The sequence below is a fragment of the Pocillopora verrucosa genome, chromosome 5 (assembly GCF_036669915.1).
Source record: "Pocillopora verrucosa isolate sample1 chromosome 5, ASM3666991v2, whole genome shotgun sequence".
Classification (NCBI taxonomy): domain Eukaryota; kingdom Metazoa; phylum Cnidaria; class Anthozoa; order Scleractinia; family Pocilloporidae; genus Pocillopora; species Pocillopora verrucosa.
Window position 1 is genome coordinate 13,930,790 of NC_089316.1, and position 21,946 is coordinate 13,952,735.

The following is a 21,946-nucleotide window of genomic DNA, read 5'->3' on the forward strand; positions in this document are numbered from 1 at the left end:
GCTTCCTGAAGACAGCAGACAATATTGATGCAACAAATTTCGAGTTGACCACCTGCATTCAATGATGCATTAAAACACGGACCGACCTGTTTGTATTGAAAATGGGATGTAACAAAGTTAACAGCGGTCAGTCCTGACCCAATAAAATTATCGATGCAAATAACATTCACGATAACGTGTGGTCAGTTTCTGCGAATAAATACGTTTTCGATATCTTTTGTTTTGCCTCATAGAAAGAGTTTGAATTTGGGGGACTACGATTTGATCGGCGTTAACCAACAGAATAGACGCAGGACTTGTCATACTTTTGCAATAAAATTAAAATAAATAGCTTCATAATAACAGTCAACTGATTACGTCTAAAGCAATAACATTATGAGCATATTTATAGAACAGTAGGAAAATATACCAGTCGCTCACACGGCCAAATTCTCCAGAGTTTCTGAGATAGTGTAGCCTTAATTTTACAAGATTAATCAGTAGATTCAGTGTATTTTTCTCTCATTTTGAGGGTAAAACACCTTATATCAATCGAAGCATTAATAACTGACGTACTGCAATCATAACAAACATAATAAACAGAAAATAATACATGGGCGCGCGTAGATGTAGAATTTCTCCTCAAGTTTAGGCCTCTCCCGATTGTGTTCGTAAAATGATGGATAGTTACTGAATGAAAAGCTGAAAAGTTGCTGAAGAAAAAAGCTGTTTCCTGAATGTTGTGATATTTATATATAAACGTTGATTGAAAGCTCTATTTTTCGGTCTTCACAAATATTTCTAATAACATTGCTAGAGAAAACAGCTTGAAACCTAGCTTTGAAGAGTAACTCGCAAATATGGGCGAAAATTGTGAATACTCTCAAGCCTCACGGAACAAAACACATGGTTCATTTGAGGTCTTGCTGAACGTCATTTTAGCTGACTATCCGTTTTGATATTACATAAGGATCGTTATGGGCCTGCGAAACGCTGTCGAGTGACAGGTTATGTGTTCTAAAGCTTGATAAACATTCGTATGAAATTCGCATAAATTAAAATTTTATATCTTTGACCTTAAGGTGCTTGATGTGTGCTCTAAGCTTAGACCTTGCTCAAAAATTGCTTAGAATAGTAAAAATTCCTAAAGGTTGTAAGAACTGCAAAAAGTTGCTCCAAACACCAAAATGTGCTCAAATATTGCCGAGCACAATCGGGACAAGCCTATCCGAGTGTTCATCTCGATATCTGACTCGTTCGCTACCCTTACTTGTGAGATATCGAGTTGAACACAAGAAGAGGAACTCTAGGTCTACAAGCAATTAAATATTATTTTTTTTATTTTATAAACACAATAGGCCTTTACTGACAAGAAAAGGAACAAATGAATGAATGAGTCAATGACTGAAAAGAAAAGGATCCAAAATCAACTAAGTGCGGGGGGACTAAGGTTCAAGATGAAAAAATGCGTCGAATCATTTCAAAAACAAACGACGGATGTAACTTTCAACTTACAGAATCCTCAGTTATTGCCTTTTTTCGTGCCTGCGGGCGGCCTATGAAAAACCTTTCAGCAGTCGATTTTTGTTCTCAGCCGCAAGAAATCCCGTTACCAAAGCCAACTAACCTACGGTGTTTCTTTTCGTATTTTGGTTTCCTTCTGCTTCTACAATCGGCGACCAAATTGTTGACACATTCACCTTTTCAATCCTCTATTACTCCAATTTTACCTTCCTTTTCCCTCTGTAAGTTAACTTACTTGCCCCCTTCCCCCAAAAAACGATGTTGTATCGTAATTCCATGAACCTTTAGCTACAAGCAGGCAACATTGAGTGGGTGAGGGGGGTTTTGTTAATGAATGTGGTAGAAACGGGGGTATTATTCTACAGATGGAAAGAGCTCTTCAAACATGAAATATCAACTAATTTTGACGCTTATTGTAGGAAATTTCGAGGGTCACTGTCTGTAATCGATACGCACTGTTCTGTGTTGTTAGCAGCCATAATACGAGAAAAGTTTGACAAACGACCATGGATTGAGAATAGCTTTGCCATTCATTCATCGACCTTACAGAGTGGCACGAAAGGCTAATGACGTTTAGCAGCTGATTGGTGATAACAAACAAATGTAAAAAAATTCTTGTTTAATTGATAATTTTTCACAAGAGCTGTTTCGGCTACGGCTTTTCCCGGGGCTAGAAATCCTTGTAGAACACCACAGTTTATATCATAATAAAATTTCATCCTATAACTCGCTCGCTCCCACTCACGGAGTCCTATAGTAAATGATAATCAGTGTGTAGGGTCAAACGGGTTGGCATAAGCTGATACCAAAAAACCGTCCACCCTGCACTCGTACTCGGCTCTATCGCATTTCTCAAAAGCGTGAATTCTTAATTTGGATTCTACCTTGAAATAAATCTAAAATTATAAAATAGGTCGCGTTTTTTTAATGAACTCTCACTCTTCGTGAAAATCTAAGAATTTTATGATGCTGATCGAGCGAAATATTTTCCGTCTCACTTAGTCAATTAGTACGTTGTAATCAAAAGGTGATTTCCCAGTTTGAAGTCTTCGGTTATGAGTTACACTCTTAAACGGATCTGTGAATAAATGATTTACTTTGAACAAACAGAAACTCTCTTTGAAACTGGTGATCTTACATTATCGAAAGTCCCTAAGCAACTTACGACTGCTTTCTCTCCTACGTCTCAATATATCTTGAAGATCATGTTACTTCCAATAGCATAAAGAGTGTTGAGTAAGAGCCCCTCAATTATCTTATAATAGTTGACTGTAAGATACAGTGGTAGCTTCTATACTCAAGTCAGTGCTGTCATGAAGCCAAACTCTGAGCATTAGCGTTACTGGCTTGATTTCAAGGAAGATGGTAAATCGATGTTTGCAAAATATGCACCATCATGCATGATTGCTTTTAGCCGAGCGATGCACTATCTTGTATGGCTTCCAAGGCATTCATTGGACTACCTTTTGAAATTATTAAAAATCCTTAGGCCTTACTCTGTTAACAAGATCTACGAGCCGACGCTGAGTACCTCACTAATTCCTCTGATTGGGAGCTCTGCCGAGGTTTCGAGGTTCTTCTATTGCAAGCTCGTCACTATTCCAGAAAATTGAACGTTTTGTAAGCGTACTGCAAATCGAGGGCTGAGATCATGAAAAGCTTCAAAATATGAATTTAAGTCGAGACCAGGAATACGAAAAGACAATTTGAGAACAGAAATAAAAATAGTTATAGAGAACACATCAACGAACAAATCAAGAAGCTTACTTTTCATCCATTTTTTTCTACGGCGCAGTTCATTGACACAAGAAACAAATTTGATCAACAGGCGTCGTCACCATTTTTGATCCTCTCTCACGTGTTTTAGGAGTAATTTATCGCTTTGTGGAATCCCTTGTCGTTGGCAGGTTCACAATTCATGACGATCTTGTAACAGTAATGACATATTATTTTTATTTATGGTAATGATAATAAACATAGAGAAATAATCGAGAAGAGGTTCAAGAGGTAAGCAAGATCTTGTACATTACGAAGTAGTTTTAATTGTTTTCCCACCAAACATTTGTTATATCCAAATTTGGAGGGAAGACAAACTTACATTTTCTTTTTATTCCAAGTAAGCAAAAACACTGGAGTTATAGGCATATATCAAATCGTATAGAATAAAAGTCAAGCTTTTTCAGTATGTATTATGTAGGATCATCTCTTACCTTCCAAGAACCGACTGAGCCAAACGTGTTTTATTTTAGTATCGTATGGTAGCTCTGCTTTCGACAGGAACTTTTAGTTTCAAGCCAAGATGATAATTGACATTAGAACTTCCCTCTTCCTGTTTGTACTCTTTGCACAGGAAGTACATCGGGAAATAATGCCTGCTGAGTTATTCAGATTGATACGGAAATCGTTCCTTCAATCTAATTATCAAGTTTGCATTGTGATACATAAGCCCAGGGGTTACTTAGCGCGACTGAAAAGGACCTCTCTGAGTTTCTTAGACAGTTTGTAAGTCCTGCAATTTCGACCACTCAAGACGGAAAAGAAGTATGCTTAACCGTGAGCTTTCGTTTTTCGCATCTGTTTTTAACTTCAAAGACGAAGAACCTGTGTAGACGGACGACTGGTTGAGTTCTTTTTAAAAAACTTGTAAATTTTTTTAGCCGTTCTCCCCAAAACAATGACACGAATCTACATGTAACTCGTTCTGAGTTTGCTTGTTTCTGGAGCCCCGACGGAAATTTTTCTCAATTCGGCAATCCCCTCATCGTTTCAGATGAGACGATGTATAGGGATGACAAATCTAGCCATGAATGAAAGTTTTCAGGACAAATTGAAATTACTTTTCTCATTTGTATTTGTTGATGCCGCTGTCATCAATGCTCTATTTTCTATCGTATACATATATGGAGATTAATGAATAAAGGGAGTAAGTTTTTAAAGAAAATTTGCTGCTGCGTCAGTGAAAGAGTATAAAAGGGTAATTTAGTGTTATCAACTGAATTGATAACGTAAATTGGCCACCGTAAAGAGTTCCAAAGCTGACGTTTCGAGCGTTAGCCCTCCGTTAGAGCGAATGGAGGAAGGGCTCTGACTGTCACTCTGACAAAGAGCTAACGCTCGAAACGTCGCATATGAAGATTGTCTAATTTAATAATTGGGATGATACACGCTAAAAGAGGAGGTAAAAGGAATGGAACGACATGATAGAATGTAGCTCATTACGTAAACTTAATTTTAAAACATTCCCATTATAGGAAATAGGGCAAAAAAGCCGTCGAGGAAAGCACCTTTCAAGAACTTCATTGTTAGATAATAACCAGGGACAGTCGACAGCTTCTTTTTACTTATTTTTTCCTTTTTTTTTTTTTCAATTCTTCTATTTTATCGAAAATACAAGTGCTTGAATATTGAGAGTTTATTGAATAAAACATGACTGTAGAGATCCCCAGTGCACGGTTGTCGTAAAAGAAGCAAATACATGCTTATTTGCACCGAGACCAACTGTTGTTGTTTGCCATCACTTAACATATCAATATTCGAGTTCGAAAGGTTTCTAAACGTACAAATTGAGCAACTTCTTTTCAATTTACACTTTCCGTTGGATAACATTTCGTCAGATAGTCAAGTTAGCGATATATCTACTTCTTCAAGACATTATGGCCTCTACCATAGTTAAGTATATTCAATTTTTTTGTATGTGTTTTATAGCTCCCATCAAGCAAAATATCATAAGTAATACGTCATCAAAGACAAGAGATTAATTTTTCGCGATGAACTGTTGTCGAAAGTAACGTTGTAGTGGGATGACTGTCAGGAGATGTAAAAACTTGCAAATTTTACGAGACATCTACGCTACTGAAAATGGTTTTTTCATTCAGTTTATTTGATTTTGCATTGGTGAGGACTTTCTTTCAGTCCTACTGAATAGCTGATTTCAAGATTCGGGAAAGACAGGCGTAACGCATCAAAAATACGTAAAACACAGAAAATTTTACATAGTCCATAAAAAGTCACTCCTCCTGTATAAAATAGGCCCTCGGGGGTGTCAAAGGACGGTAAGAATATGCCTCCTTAAGATGCAAATTAACTTAAAAAATATAGTAGTGTGATAAGTTTGCGTAGTTGAGAGGAAAACAATAGGAATGTTATCAGTTTGAATGAAGTTATTCTTAGCTTTAGGAGTTTTTTTGTTTGTAAGGGAAACTATTTCGAAACTTCCAGAATGGGAGGAGATAAATAGCCATATGTTCAATACCATTTTACATCTACAGAACGTATTTTCAAGAATTTGGTTCTTTAACTAGTCATACTTACTGAATTTGGGATTGTAGGTTTGGCGTAACAACAAGTTTTTTTTTCACAATACTGACCTGCATGTTACTACAATCAATTAAATTAGCTCAGCGCTTGAACTGTTATGTATTAGAAAACAGACGTGAATCGTCACACTAAAATTATTGGTAGATTGTAACTCACCTTCATTAAGGAAGTCAGTGCAGTCCAGAGTAAAAATGTGAAAACACAAAAAATTTCATGCTTCCTTAAAACAACGGACTAAAATATATATGCTTTAAGAGTCAACAACCAGCATTCAGCGATGGATCAAACAATACAAACTGAACTGTTTTAATAAAGGACATTGAGCGCAATGTGGTAGCACCTGTCAGCTCAGAACCAGTAAGGTTATTGATTAAAAAAGATTTCTGTGGAAAAAAAACTTCGGCTGACATAATTAACGTTTCGCTGGCCAGGAAGACGACTTGGGAGCCACCCTTCATTATAAACAAAAATAAGCAGTCGAAAGTAACTTTTATTATTATTATTATATCATTTCGATTTGCAACAACGTGAGTTCAAGTTTCTTATTGATTAAAATCAATGGAGAGTGCTTTAGACAATAACTTTTTAAGCACATTCTTTGAAATAAGGACCGTAAGCAAACCACGACGGCGACGGCAACGAGGACGTGAAAAAACAAAAGATCTAATTGGTAGAACAATAGCTCAGCACGTGTGTTTTAAAACTTTGTACATTTCTTAGCCGTCCTATGCAAAACAACAACGTGAAATCACCACAATTTGCGTCGTCTGCGAACTGAAACCGCGACGACAAATTATTTTAATTTCCATTTGGAACTCAACGCTTCCTCTATACGTTAAGCTGAAGTTGAGTTGTGGCGCCGTATGAGACGGTAAACACATGCAGCCATTTTTAAATTCTAATTAAAGCGGGCAGAAATTCATTTTTTAATCGAAGTCTTCCTTGGCGTTGCGGTCCTGACTACTTAAGCTCCCTAGTGTCTAATAAACAACGGGAGAGCGAACCCAAGGTAGGCAGTCACGTAAACTTCTAAGGTTAAAATTTACTTGGCTCTGGATTATGATAAATGAGCGAAAGAGAGGGTGTCTAAAACGTGATTATTGCTACGAATAAGTGTTTTTCTTTTTCCTTTTTTCATGTCTACTTCAGTGTTTCAAGTGACAAATTGCGTCCAAATACATGCAGCAGGGCTCGTCACTATAACAGAGAGCTTGTATTTTGTGGCTCAATTGTACCTATTGTTTGGAGTTCTGGATTAGGCCGTTGTGCACAGGAAGAAACCACAATGCACACAGTTACTCGGTGTACTCAGGCTTTTCGTGACGCAAAAACATATGCCGTGCACTGGTATTCAGTCTTATATTTGCTAAGCTGAACTAACGTACAGTGGAAGACGTTGCAGCTCATACTCAACAATGGTTTGGTATTAAGCTTTATTTGGCAAATGTTACTACAGTCTCACTGATTTAATAACAACGAAAAACAAAAATAAAATCCGATAAAAAACAAACAAACAAATGCCTAACAACACATGGAACCTGACGAGTTTGTAATTGAACAGAAGTCACTCACCAAATGCTAAGAATGACGTTCTACAAGGTTCCTATACGTTATGAATTTAGTCGAGTCTCCGTATAGGCGTAGACAAGAGCAATGTATTTATTATTATTCTTTTATCTTTCATTTATTTATTTTTCTATTTATTTATTATTTTTTCGATTATTATTACAGAGCTACTTTTAAGCACTAAGAAATTAAGAAATTGTATGTCTTCCTTAACACCCCGTTACCTGAAAAGGTATAAAACACTTCAACTACTCTCCTTGCAAAAATGTTAGAGATTTACAATGTTGTGCAACTTGTGTCTGTGTGAATAAAGATCCGACTCAACCTGTACAGAAGTTTCAACTAAGCGTCAAATGTGATTCATCTCTGGCCGATTTTCCTTTTTATCTTCTTCATCTTACCATCATGTCGTCAAAATGTAACTATATTTCAAGCAAATTTTCGCTCTTCATCACTGAACTAGTCATGATTGCCTGATCGGTTTCCATTGCCATGAATGTGCTTGTACTTTTACCTCGTTTCTGTCATTGGAATTTTTTCTTGGCTCTTTTATTTGTCTCATAGTTATATCAACTTTGTTGTTCAATCACTTCACGACACTCATTTGAAAATGGTTCAGATAATTGTGTACACAATGTCCTTCTGTAAATTTTATAAAGCTGAGCCTCGGAATGAATCAACCTATATCAGTTTCCTTTGACAAAACCACTTATGATTTATCCTTATTCTAGTAAGCATCTCCGTTGTGGAAAGAAACAAACCTATGTTTTGCCTAATAGTCCTGTTTTCAACGTTCCTCCTGGATATGAGAGAAAAACTAATATCAAGGGAATCGTGAATAACATTTCCCCATTTGCCTCACAGCGGTCTTAGAATATCAAACTATTTAACATTGACTTTTGAAAATTTCTTTCCTACATCCTAACTGTCTTTTAGTATTAGAAATTGGGCCGATGTTTTATTTAAAGCTCTTTTACTGAACTTATATAGACATAAATTTACCAGAAAAACCACTGTTTAATTTTTCATTTCATTAAGAAACTACAATAAACACAGTTCAACTTTGACGCTATATATAGCATTCCAAAGAAATCTACCGACAAGTTGCTCGATCATTTAAAATGTTACTTACAACTTGCGCTTACTTACATTAGCTTGTAATACTTATCTACCTGTGTGGTTTTGAGTTTAAAAAGCAAACATCAGGCTGAAAACTTGATTACAACCAAATACAGTTACATGTAATTTAGATTAAGCTGTTATGAAAAATATCATGTAACGAGAATAACATCCCCATTTGCTGAAATGAGCGACATTCTCTAACTCTTGAGAGTCACTGCCAATGACCTCAGATTTGGAATCAATTTAAAATACGAGCAATCCACTTTGATAAATCCTGCCAGATTAAAAAAAACTCTAACATCGGCATGAATCTCTTTTCTCACTGTGTCTGGAAACTCCTTTAAACTTTGAAATACTGAAACACGAATAAAACGTCTTGTTGTGAATTCTTTTTCGGTGAGGTTGTCGGAATTTGAAGGTTGTATTCGCCAGTCCATCTCCAATTCGCCAATTGTCCATCTCCTACAACGCATTTCCCTTATCACACGCCATGGCCGTGGACTGATGTAGACGTCGACTAATTATGGTTAAAACTTACAGAGGAAAGATAGAAATTTTGAGCTTAAAAACTACGGTCTTGTATCAACGATCAACGATCTCAACGATTTGTATCGTTGAGAACAGACTTTTGTCATACCTTGTTTTTCATCATGCTGAATGATGTTCCTGTTTTCTATGATTTTATCACCTCTGATTTTTCTTCTTGTTCGCCTTTTATCACAGTTCTTTTTTTTCCGTTCTTAATTCTGCAAGCAACTAAGTTCTTGTGATTATTACAAAGGAGATTTTAAAAACATTCTTGATTGCAAAACAGTGATTACTGATTTTAATTAGTGATTACTAATTATGTTAAAAAAAAACTAAGGAAAAGCTCTCAAGTGTATGTACCTGCTGATCAATCTATGAACCCTCTTATTTGTAAAAAGTTTATGCTTCGTATTCAGTCTGTAGCACAGTAGGCCCAGTTGCAAGTATGTCGGTAAACGAATTTATAGACATAATAAGATCCACAGTTTTTCAAAGAAATCTTTGTTGAGGATGTGCAACCAGTAAAGCGATCACTAAAGCAGACTTTTCTGTCCACTTCACCATCTTCCACTGTAGGATGAGCACCATCCAACCAGCCTGACCAGTCTGTACCGCATCTGTATGCTGCCACACGCGTTGTTGGCATTTTAGTTCCAGCAGCTCCCACAAAACGATACCATCCCGAAGGGAGTTGGTTGTCACAAGACGATGGACCATTAAGGGGTGTTTTGTAACTGCTCTTTCTGCTGGCATCACTCAGGTTTTCGTAATCATAACATGGATCGGCTACAAAGTTTATGATAATTGTTACAGGATCGTAGTCAATATAATTTATTTAAACCTCTTATAATCCCATCAGTTTACCGACCAGCGGCCGGCAGAACTTGTGTTTTACAAGAATAAAATTAATTATCAAGCCTTTAGGTAAAAGGTCCAATTATACTTGTGTAGGAAATTTACAGTCAATAATGCGATGAAAAGTAACCAGTTAGTCCCTGTAAGAATAGAAAGAAGAAATGAAAAATTTTCAACCCCATGCCAATTTTTGACTGGCTGTTTTGGCGCTGACGTGGGATGCATAAACTTTACCTTATGAATATTGCAGCATTGTTATTTTAACAACTGATGCTTGTTTACGGCCCAAGGCCTCATTTTTAGACAAAAAAGAAACGAACAAACGAAAAACAAAAAAAGGCCGAAAGTATAGCGTACATAGTGACATCATTCTTCCTCACTCCAATGTATTCAATTTTCCTTGAGACCTCGTGTGGGCAAGGCAATGGATGCTTTTTTTAAAATTAAATACTGTTTTGGCCATTTTAGCTGTTGGGTGAAACAAGTAAAATATTTTTTTAATTTCTCCCAAAATTTGTTGATTCTGGAACTAAAACTAAGCGCCAAGTTAGTACTTATATCAGTTCTAGGTGCTTAATAGTCTCGTGCGGACAATTTACCTTAGAATCTCAAAACAAAATTCTTTGCCTTTTGTTGCAATTTTTCCGTTTTTCCGTTTTCAACAGCAAAATTTCCAGAAAAACGGAAATACCGGGGATTTCCCGAAGAAAACTATTCTGAAATAAATTAGTTAGCTTAGTGGACTACACACAGTAACTACTATAGCACACTTTTAATCCAATTTTCCGTAGCAGTTCAGATTTAATATTTGCGTTAATGCATTTTGCTCGAGCTTAAAACTGCGATTACCGACGGTAACAGGGTCGAGTGGAGTCCAGTTCGGTCTATAATCATACGAGTGATTACAAAATCGGACGACCGCGAAGCAGGAGTCCGATTTGTCAATCATGAGTATGATTACAGACAGTAAGTCGAAGTCCTGTTACCAATCAATCATAACCGTTACAATTTCTGAACAAAGAAAACAAAACAAATTAACTTATTAGCAAGGATTGGCTACAAAACGAAATGATAATTGTAACAGGATTATGGTCGTTAGAATCAATGGTTAAAGATTTTGTCTCACAAACAATACTTACTGCGCATTAAATAAGAGGTCAAGCAGTACTTGTAGGAGGAGCTTGTCACATTACCCCGGCAGATATTTCAATTTGCATCATCAAGTCGTCACATTTTGTTTAAAGACATACATGCCTTAACGTTTTCTTTTCCTTGTCACACTTTTTTTACGTGCAACGGCGGTCGTCGGCAACATAAGATTGCTTCCCCTCTGACGTCATAAATTTGCAACATTGCGCGGAAATTTCACCGCAAATGCTTTTGCTGTTAGATGGCATTTGACCTCGAAATAGCCAAAAGAAAAAAACTTGTGCTGATGGGGAAAAAAATCCCAGATGAATAGCAAAAGTATTTCCTAGCAAATGATCGACGTTAACACAGTGTAGTGCACATCAGCCTATTGAAACATGATATAAATGACTTATGAGTAAACAAGTGCATCGCTAGAGGATTAAGGGTTGTGAAATACTCATGAAGGGAAGTTCTGTTAAAGCAGTTTGGATGAAGCGACGCAGTTGCTGGTATGGCCACCTGAGGAGCAACCAAGTCCATTCAGTACTTACCCCAACAAGTCGAAAAAGGACATGTAAGAAACCAAACCTACCTAAACAGTTCAAACCATCTCCAATGTATCCAGGGCTGCAAATGCAGTTGTACGAGCCCTGGGTGTTTGTGCAAATGGCGTGCTGATGGCAGACGTTAGTTTTGCATTTGTCAGTGTCTGAAAGAAAAGAATATATACAGAACTTAAAATCGATAATTTGATACGTAGAGTAACTGTAACTCGTGATAAATCTTATAGATTAATGAAAATGAGGTACGATTAAAGAGAAAAAAAATGATAAAAAAATGAGAGAAAATGGCCTACACATCTCTCCTGTATAATTTTAATTCAGCAACATATCGTCGCAAGTTGAGGTACAAGTGTCAAGTTTCCAGATAGAAAAAAAACCGTCCCTTATAATGGATAATTTATGGTGTACAATCATATTTAAGGTAATTATTGCATTTTTTTCCCAAGGAATTCGCTATCGTTTCTTCGAGTTGTTACATTTCCTCCCTTAAATGTACAGTCAGTATTAGATATTGTTGTATAACAAAATTTCATGGAATTATTGTCTTTCACTGAAACGTCAAATCTTGCGATATGCTTTCTAACTTTTCATACATTATCGCCAGTCCATCAAAAGACGGACCAAAACAAAGTTATACGAAAATCGTTCAACTCAGGATTATGGACTGAGAGATCCATAGCGTGATTGAAGCCATCGTGAAGAAATCATCCATAATCTAATTTTCTTCCTTGCCATTGTCGTCTGCGGCATTTATAGCACTCTGTCTCCCACCCTCTAAGCTCTTCTCGACCGGCTACTATCCAGAATCGAGTCGGCAAAGAAGCTAGCGTCTGATTCTTTCCACTCACATGGTTCCCTTCTTCGTGATAGTTCTTATTATTGGGAAGTGAGCATCTTCAGATAAGAATTCAATCGGCTGTCACACTTCATTTGACCCTCTTCGTCCAATCGCGGATGTAACGCGAGCAATTTGCTGTTCTTTGGCAGCTCAATTTGTCGTAAGAGGGCTGAATACCCTTTCGAAAAGGCTTCTTGCTGTGCACTTCTAATGATGTGAAATTCTGTATCCTTGATCTCAGTTGGCCTCGATTCTCCACTTTCTTTCTCACGGACTCTGCATTTTTTTACGAAGCGACAAACTCGCGCGTAAACTCTTGTAAATCTTTTTGAATTGGAGAAACGTCTGGAGTCTAGGCGCCATGATTAATGAAAACCACTGTTAGTGCTTCGTTTGATTCTCTAAGTTTGGTAACTATGATCTTGCCGACTCTTGATCTAAGACTACTTTATTAACAGGCCACACCGAGTCCTTCTGAGCCAAAAGGTCCGGTCCATTCCATCGTTTCTCGTTGTTGACCAGTTCTGACAAGTCCATTCACCTTGTAGGGAAATCTGCTTGTTCTCTCCACCTCGATTTGCCACAGTTTGAGTGACAGACTTCGTCCACCATTATCCACCATAAGAAATTCGTGCTATCCAACCAGAGAGTGGCCTCATCTATATTGATGTTCAAAACTTTTCAAACAGGTTCCGTCATCCTCAAGCTTAAAGCGTCATTAATTCCAGTCGAGGAATGCTAGTAGCTGTAAGTAATACCACTTTTGTCTTTGCCGCCACAAATCTTCTCGTTATTCTGCCGCTCTTAAAACTGCTCTCGAGTCGCCCATCCCAGACGGATGGGCTTGATGTTTTCTAGTTCTTCAAGATACAAAGCTATTTTTCTTCGCTCTCCACGATCTTTTTTGCTTCTCCCAATAAATGTTGCCGTAATTGAAGTAATTTTTATTCAGGTGTAGCTGGTGCTTAATCAATGCATGCTATGAAAGCTGCCTCCCATCCTTCGCGCGCCCTTTCGTGACCGTTAAAGATAGGAATAGAATCGCGACCCCACATGTCTTGTTCCAGTGTTGACTTTTCGCACACTTTTTCCTTTGAATTTAGCACCTTCTATTTCCCGAGCATCCATTATCGTTCAATTTTATTCCCGAAGGGCTTCTTCCCGCTGAATGAATGAGACTTGCTCCTCTTGAGACTTGTATTCGCTCTCCACAATTTTTTCGCTTTTCTTTTCGACACTCTTTTTAATCTTGTGTTGCAGTGTATTAATGAACCTTGTATAGTCGAAGTCGATAAATCATCCTTTCCACTACCCAGAAATTCCTGCACTGTTTTTTTTGCATCCGAAATCTCTACCTCGAGTCAGTTCATCCCATTCGATAATTTTTCTGCGGTTGATTTTGTCCTTAAGAACAAGTCTCTGTAAGAATCAAACATCTTGGGAAATGAAAATTTTCAACCCCCCTTCAAATTTTGCATGCAGTTAGGCGCTCAGGGGGGATGCACAAAAATGCTCTTTTTAAAGGGCGCAGCACTCTTGTTGCCATGGTAACAACGGCTGCTTGTTCGAGGCCTGGCGCCTCATTTACATACAATAACGTCGCAAAAAAAGAGTGAAATGTTTATTTCCCTATCTCAAGCTAAATACAACATTACAAATTGGCACTTCTACCATACATAGTAACATCATTCATCTTCACATTGATAAAGTCGATTTTCCCTGGGAGTGAAGTTGAACACACTAACAGATTATTCATTTCGGTACAGTTTCGGTCATCTTTGTTGTCGGGTAAAACAGGAAAAACGTTTATCTGAATTTCTCCAAAAGTACATCGATTCTGGAACTGAAACTAACTACATAGCTGGTTATAATATTCTAGTTTTTAAAAATGTTAAAATCTCTGCGGGCCTGCCTCTACTTTCCATAGGAGCAATTCGCGAACGAAGCTCAAAAATCAGATATTGCATAATTTGGCGATGTTTACATCGAATGTTCTCGACAACAAATGTTTCAGAAAAATGAAACATGTAAAGCTTTGAAAGAATGTCATCTTATGAGAAATCTCGCCTTTGGTTGTCATCTTTCTAAAACAAATTGATTAACCTTCATGGAGGACTACTCGGCGTAACTACAAACATATACCTCAAATCGTTTGCATATCATTTGCGTAAACACTGAGAATCTGAGGGTATCAATCGTAACCTGTCAGCGGCAGTAATACATGTAAAACCCAGTTGTAACAATAGCAATTTTAACGACATAGGCATCTCTCTACAAAGAGCAGATTCGGGCAGTTATCATTTCCTTGTGACAGGAACTAAGATAATTAAAATCATCTGAAAACTGTCAAAAAACTTTTAGAAAATTTGTATAAGATATGATGGGGAGAGACTTATCACCGCCGCAGTGCTATCGAGTCAATCAATCTTTCCTTCTATGTCTTGTTAGAGAAAATATCATAACAACTTCGAAATAAAGATTGAATGAAATCATAATGTCATAATTCCACCTTTCAAACAACTTATTATCCACACGCAAATCGCAACTCGTAACTTGAACGGAACTCCCCATGGTTAATATGTAATCTGGATTGCTTCAGGACCTTCAGGAAAAAGAACAGCGATTTCACCACCATTATTTTCCACACTTTTCTCCCAGACATCTTTTGCAAGCTTACAGAAAGATGAATATAGCGTAATCTCCCAGTGATTTACACGAGAGGAAGACAAAGGTCTCTCTAATTTTCCCCTGAGGTGACCGGCTCACCAGGAAGAAACAGGAGATCGTTCGGTCCAATAACGCTAGTCTGTGGAGATTATCAATCTAATAAGATTGTGCCCTTTTGTTCATCAGTGACAGCATTAATTATTTCAAACATGTATTTCTCGGTCCAAGCGACAACAAAAATAGTTCCTTTGTAATTTTGTAAGCACTTCCTAAAGCATTTTACTGTCAAGGGAAATAAATCTCAAGGTTCAAAGCCAATATAACTTTCGAGCAAGAGAAAGACTCCCTGAAAAAAAGCTAAATTTCTGGAAATTGGTTGTCATGAAATCCCTGTTCCATTTGCTGTACTTCAAGGATACTGAGTAGTTCAAAATCTCCACTTTGTGATGATTTTCGCGCGAGTCGTACAAATTGCTATTATTGGCGACTGGGTTTTACATGTATTACTGCCGCTGACAAGTTGCAATTTCTGCTTTCAGATTCTCAGGGCTTACGAGCGTTCGATCGAGGGTTTTTTCTTTCTTTTTTGATTGTTTTTACTTAGAATGCGCGGAAATCTGCTGATATATCCAAAAATGTCCATTTCTCGTCTTCTTTGGGACGACCGATGGAAACTTCATGGAGAAATTCAGTGTCACGCCATCGTGACAACGTACATGTGTATGCAAATGACCAGTGTGAGTATAGTTTCATGTAGATCAGCCGACTTAACATGTTTCAAATGACATACAAGTATAACAGTGTATCTTCAGAGGACTTCAGATCGCTCAAATTCCCATGAAAGAAGGTGTAGCACTCGGAATCTGGATGATATGCACACGATTTGAGGTATATGTTTGTAGTTACGTCGAGTAGTCCTCCATGAAGGTTGATCAATTTTTTTTAGAAAGATGACAACCAGAGGCGAGATTTCTCTTCGGGATATTGCTCATAAGATGACATTCTTTCAAAGCTTTACATGTTTCATTTTTCTGAAGCATTTGTTGTCGAGAACATTCGATGTAAACATCGCCAAATTATGCAATATCTGATTTTTGAGCTTCGTTCGCGAATTGCTCCTATGGAAAGTAGAGGCAGGCCCGCAGAGATTTTAACATTTTTATAAACTAGAATATTATAACCAGCTATGTAGTTAGTTTCAGTTCCAGAATCGTTGTACTTTTGGAGAAATTCAGATAAACGTTTTTCCTGTTTTACTACACAACAAAGATGACCGAAACTGTACCGAAATGAATAATCTGTTAGTGTGTTCAACTTCACTCCCAGGGAAAATCGACTTTATCAATGTGAAGATGAATGATGTTACTATGTATGGTAGAAGTGCCAATTTTTAATGTTGTATTTAGCTTGAGATAGGGAAATAAACATTTCACTCTTTTTTTGCGACGTTATTGTATGAAAATGAGGCGCTAGGCCTCGAACAAGCAGCCGTTGTTACCATGGCAACAAGAGTGCTGCGCCCTTTAAAAAGAGCATTTTTGTGCATCCCCCCTGAGCGCCTAACTACATGCAAAATTTGAAGGGGGTTGAAAATTTTCATTTCCCAAGATGTTTGATTCTTTCAGAGACTTGTTCTGTCCTTGATTGAAAGATGTACCATTGTTTCTATTGCCCTTTCCTGTGGGTTAATAAGTTTTCCTCACAATTCTTTTACTTCCTTGCGACTTAAGTGGTCTTCCTCGTTTACTTTATAGCGTAGTTTGTTTTTGATACAAGTAAAGGCCGACTTTTCTTTTGCTTTTTCGTGTTTTAAGTCCTGCAATCTTCCTTCGATTTCAAAGTCGTCCCTAGTTGCCTCTTCCCCGCCGTCCTCCATGACCCCCACTGCCGACATAACCTTCTGAGAACCTCCCTCTGCTGCCAAATGGTTACAAGACTAACCTTTTATTGTATATTTACGGTAAGGAACTAAAGAAGCGAACTACTTAACCCTGACGACGACGACGACGACGACGTCCTTTTGTCCACATGTCATTTTAAAGAGGGCACAGCACTTATTTAACAATTGTTTCTTGTTATTGTTTAACAATTTCCGTACTTTACTTTAAACAATGAAACGTCAACTCAGGTCTAGAACCAAATTTGCGATATCCTCTCCTCCTTAATCATATTTTATCGCTAGTCAATCCTAAAGCAGACCAAAACAAAATCATACGCAACATCTACAACTCAGGATTATGCCGTAGAGTTCCATAACGTGATTGAAGCCATCTGAAAAAAATTCATAAATGATCTCTTTTTTTCGCTATGCCGTATTTGAACCTTATTTACATAATTATTCCTTTAGGACTTTTCTTCGTATCAAAGGGAAGCTATCAAGTACGCCCGAGCAATTTTTGTCCATTTCCAGTATATCCAGGTTGACATTCACATAAGTGTGATCCAATAGTGTTCGTGCAATTTATATTCCCGTGACAAGAGTGGTTTCCTTTGCACTCGTCAATATCTAAGGAATTATCGACAGCAAAAAAAAAAAAGAAAGAAAAGGGAAAAAAGAAAAAGAAATGGTAATTGCGAAATATTTGAATGGCATAAGCCATTACTGTGTGAAGACTGCTTTCTTTGGACGTCGTAAACCCATTGCTGGAATGTGAGATTGTCCTAAAAGGCGAAGCAAGTTATCTCTGTAAAAAACTTATCTATAAATAACTTTTAGCTGGGTACTTTCCCAGCTGTGGTACAAATATTAAATCAGAGCTTTCCACGGTATCATAAAAACAGACAGAGAAACAGAATTACCATTTTCACAGTGCTCTCCTTGAAAACCAGAAGGACACAAGCATTGATATCCCTTGAGGGTGAAACCAGACTGACAAGTCGCGTGATTCTTGCACTGAGAGTACTTATCACAGGCGTTCTGAAGGGAAAAAATTGAAATAATAATTAGAGAAAGATGGACGGATTAAATGAACGAACAAATCACCTTCGGGATAGAAAGAACGAACATTTTTTAAAATGTCAGTTATTGTTTATATGTTATCTCAAGACGACAAATTCGTAAATTCTAGTTGTAACTTACCTTCGAGCCACGATAGTAAAAAAGAACATCAGTTGTCAAGTCACCGTCATATTTCAGATGTGTGGCGTTATTTAGCTCACAGATGTGACCTGGTTTGTCATTCTTTGGATGAATCCCTGGATCTTTTTTGAAGTTAAGACTGACACAGTTGTCGTTCAGGTAGCAAAAAAGCTCACAGTCATCCAAGTTCTTGACTTTTCTTGTCTCGATATTATGGTTTACCAAACGTCTTTCAGCTAAGAAGTAGTAATCTGGAAACAGCATTGCGCGCTCTCGCTCTGAAATAAGTAAATTGAAATAAAAAATCAGGCATACTTTTCCGACGCAAAAAAATGAAACTCGAGTTAAAAGGTCTTAGCAAAATTTTGGGATCTCAGGAAACCACGGCGGCAGATACATCAAGACCGACTAAAAAAACATTTTAGAAGAAGAACGATGATTCATAAGTTGTGTTTACAACTTTGTAAATTACTTCGCCGTTTTCAACTAAACAATAATTTAAAACTACCAAAATTGTGGAATCTTTAATGTTTCTGAGATGTGGAGCCTTGACGGCAAATTTTCCATGTTCAATTTGGTAATTAAAGAAGCCTCACGATTTTACCTGAAACTATTATATCGATAAAGAGGGGGAGCACACCAAGCACTCAGCGAAACTCTTATTGCAAATAGAGTTAGTTGTTTATTTGCAATTTTTTTATGTCATTATCATTACTGCCATGAAACTGATGATTTAGGGGGGATTAATAAACTCCCTCAAAAAGGGAGCCTTCAATCTCTCTTTGGTTCTTTGGTTCTAGAAGTAAACAGTGATGCAAAATAAAATCTCACCAATGAAATTTGAATCTAGGGATAGAGTATGATTCGCAGTTTGCAACTAACCTTTACCAAACGTCCACCAAGCCATCAGTGCATTCAAGACTACGACTGTAAAAAGTGTAGAAAATTCCATTCTTCTAGAAGACAACAGATCTCAATATTGATTCTTTCAGTATGCCATGAATTTCGGGTCGACCATCTGCATTCAGTAGTGGATTAATATATATGAATCGACCTGTTTGTTTTGAAAATGGGATGTTAACAAAGTTAACAGCTGACAGTCCTGACCCAATGAAATTATTGATGCAAATAACATTCGTGTTAAGGCGTTTTCAAAGTCTGTGGTGTCTTTTGTTTTGTTACATACAAAGTCTTTGGATGTAGACCCAGCGCTTTTTTCATTCTAGTACAATAATTACAGTCAATCGAGTGCGTTTAAGACATGAACATTATAAACATATTCTTACGAACAGCAGGTGAATATACCCTGGGAAAGCAGTCACTCAGACGGCCAAGTTCTAGTAAAGCTTCAAATTTAAAAGATTGATCCATAGATTAAGCGAATTTTCTCCTCATTCTCGAGGAAAAACAAAGTCAAAACACCCTGCAACATTTATCGAAGCATTAATAATTGACGTACAATAATAACTTTTCATCCTATAACATAAATTTTAAATTTGGACTTTAGCTTAAAATAAACCAGGAATAATAAAATAAGTCGATTTTTCTGAAGAATTGTGAGTCTTGTCGTACCTCGAAGAAATGAATAAAAGTTGTTAACCTGCACCACCTTCTTCTGCACCTCGTGTAAGCGAGCGAAAAATTATCCTGAATGGCCTCCCCCTTAGTCAATGAGTAAAAGATGTCTTAGTCATTTTATCCTCCTCCGCACCCATTAACGTCACAATGAGTTAATGGTTAGCTCTAATACGTTGTTTAGTTTGAACAAACAAAACGAAACTTTCTTAGGAACAGGTGATCTTAAACCACTGGAATTCCCTAAATTTTCCAAGCCGCAAACGACCGCCTATATCTCATAATATCTAGGACATTTTTGTTACCGTAATTTCCGTCCCGCGCGGAAGATTACCCGCTTCAGTCAATTTTTGCAATAACAAAAAAGAATTTTCAACAGATTACCCATACTGGCAAATAACCCGCACCCAAAAACAAAGAAAGCCGTCGACTCACACAAAGTTCCTTCATTGTTTTTGTTGACATGATATCCTTTAGCGTGCAATTAATAAATTTTCACATTTTTTGTTTCCGATGTTTCATCGAGAATGATACCACTTTCAAAAATCAGTTCTCAAAAGAAATCGATACCCCGAGATCAACTGAGTCGGAGGAATCGCTTGAAATGGGAAAATACTCTTTAACTCTGAGCAGTGCTAGCTAAGAAAATTTCACTGATGCGTCGAAAATTCTGTCGCGCATTAATTATGCGGCGCCACGAAATGAACACATCAGCACATTTTCTGTGTGAATTGCTCTGAAGCCAGCTTTTTCACAATTAAATTATTTTATTTTCAAGTTCACTACCCGTGTAAGTGAGAATTGTCTTTTGAACCAAACAAAGAATCAAGCTGTGAAATTGACAAGGTAAGAGAAAAGCTTTGTCATCGAGTTTTGTATGTTTTCGATTTGCATCTGCTTTTATCATGAAGAGCATTTTGCACAGGTTTTTTGAAGAGTATCTTGAGTGGATCTTACTATCTCTGTTATTTCCTGCATTTGGTTTTAAAACTATACCGGAAGCTTTTAAAATTATTGTATTACCTACTACTACTACTGTTTGTGGAAAAATTAACAGATTACCCCCCGGTAATCAGCTGGAAATTACGGTAATACGAACACATAAAAAGTCTCGAATAGGATCTCCTCAGATATCCTACAATAATTGAGTAAGATCCAGTTTCAGATAGGTTCTATACTTAATCTAGAGCCTTGATGAGACAAAGCTCTAAATGTTGTTTTCAGCGCTACCTCGATCTTAGGAAAATAGTAAATCCATGTTTGTAAAAGATTATCTCATTTAGCCAAGCCTTGACCTATCGTGTATGGCTTCCAAGGCATTCATGGGACTACCTTTTAAAATTGTTAAAAATACTCAGGCTGTACGCCGTTCGACCGCCAAAAATGTTAGCGAAGTTAAAATAACTGACTGGGAGCCATGTAAGTCATAAATTGTTTAAGTTTATAAATCTCAAGGTTCTTTTATTGCAAAATTTTTATTATTCTCGTAAATTGAACGCAATGCAAGCAAGTTGCAAATTGAGAGCTGAGATCGTGAAAAGATTCATCATATTAACTTAAGTTGACGACAAGACAATTTTAGTGGGGATGGAAATCATGACAGGTACAGAGAAAAAACGAAAGAACGATACTTCATAACTTTGGCTACTTCGAAATAGGGAGCTTCTTTTCCTTCCACTTTTTTCTTTACCGTATAGTTCATTAGCACAAGAAATAAATGTGATCCAAATAGCAGGCTTCGTCATCAATTTTGATCCGCTCTCATGCGTTTGATGAGTAATTTATTTCTAAGGGTAATTCTCTGTCGTTTGCATTCACAATTTGTGGCGATCTTGAAACATGAATATGAGAATGATCTTCGCAGTAATGAACACAAACAGAGCAAAATGAAAATAAGGCCTGAAAAAAATTCAGGCCTGCACGGGATTTGAACCCAGTACCTCTGCGGTACCTTTGCAGTGCTCCAGTATCGCCGAATTCACGAGTTCGAATCCCGTTCATTAGAGTTGAGGGTAGAGATAAAATTTTGTAGAATAAAAGTCATTTCAGTATATACAAAGTAGCATCATCTCTTACCTTCCAAGATCCAACGTTCTTTAGCGCCCAACTGTTACTCAGCCAAATGTGTTTTCTTTTGGTACCGTCTGGTAGCTATGGTAAATGAAGAAATTGTTTTTTTCAAGCCAAGATGATCTTCAACAT

General features: G+C 37.3%; 1 protein-coding gene across 2 annotated transcripts; it reads right to left on the reverse strand.

Annotated features, from left to right (window-relative positions):
* Positions 1-8,545: 8,545 nt before the first annotated feature.
* Positions 8,546-21,842, reverse strand: LOC131777517 (uromodulin-like). Of its 2 annotated transcripts, none has more exons than XM_066167487.1 (6): positions 21,821-21,842; positions 19,052-19,223; positions 18,170-18,447; positions 17,890-18,007; positions 11,615-11,731; positions 8,546-9,822 (listed from the first exon to the last, which is right to left on the reverse strand). In XM_066167487.1, the coding sequence occupies exons 2-6, from the start codon at positions 19,119-19,121 to the stop codon at positions 9,449-9,451; spliced, it is 957 nt and encodes a 318-aa protein (XP_066023584.1). In that variant the 5' UTR covers positions 19,122-19,223; positions 21,821-21,842; the 3' UTR covers positions 8,546-9,448. The 2 variants fall into 2 exon arrangements, with proteins under 2 accessions (XP_066023584.1, XP_066023585.1); XM_066167488.1 differs by lacking the exon at positions 21,821-21,842 and adding an exon at positions 19,742-19,834.
* Positions 21,843-21,946: the final 104 nt, after the last annotated feature.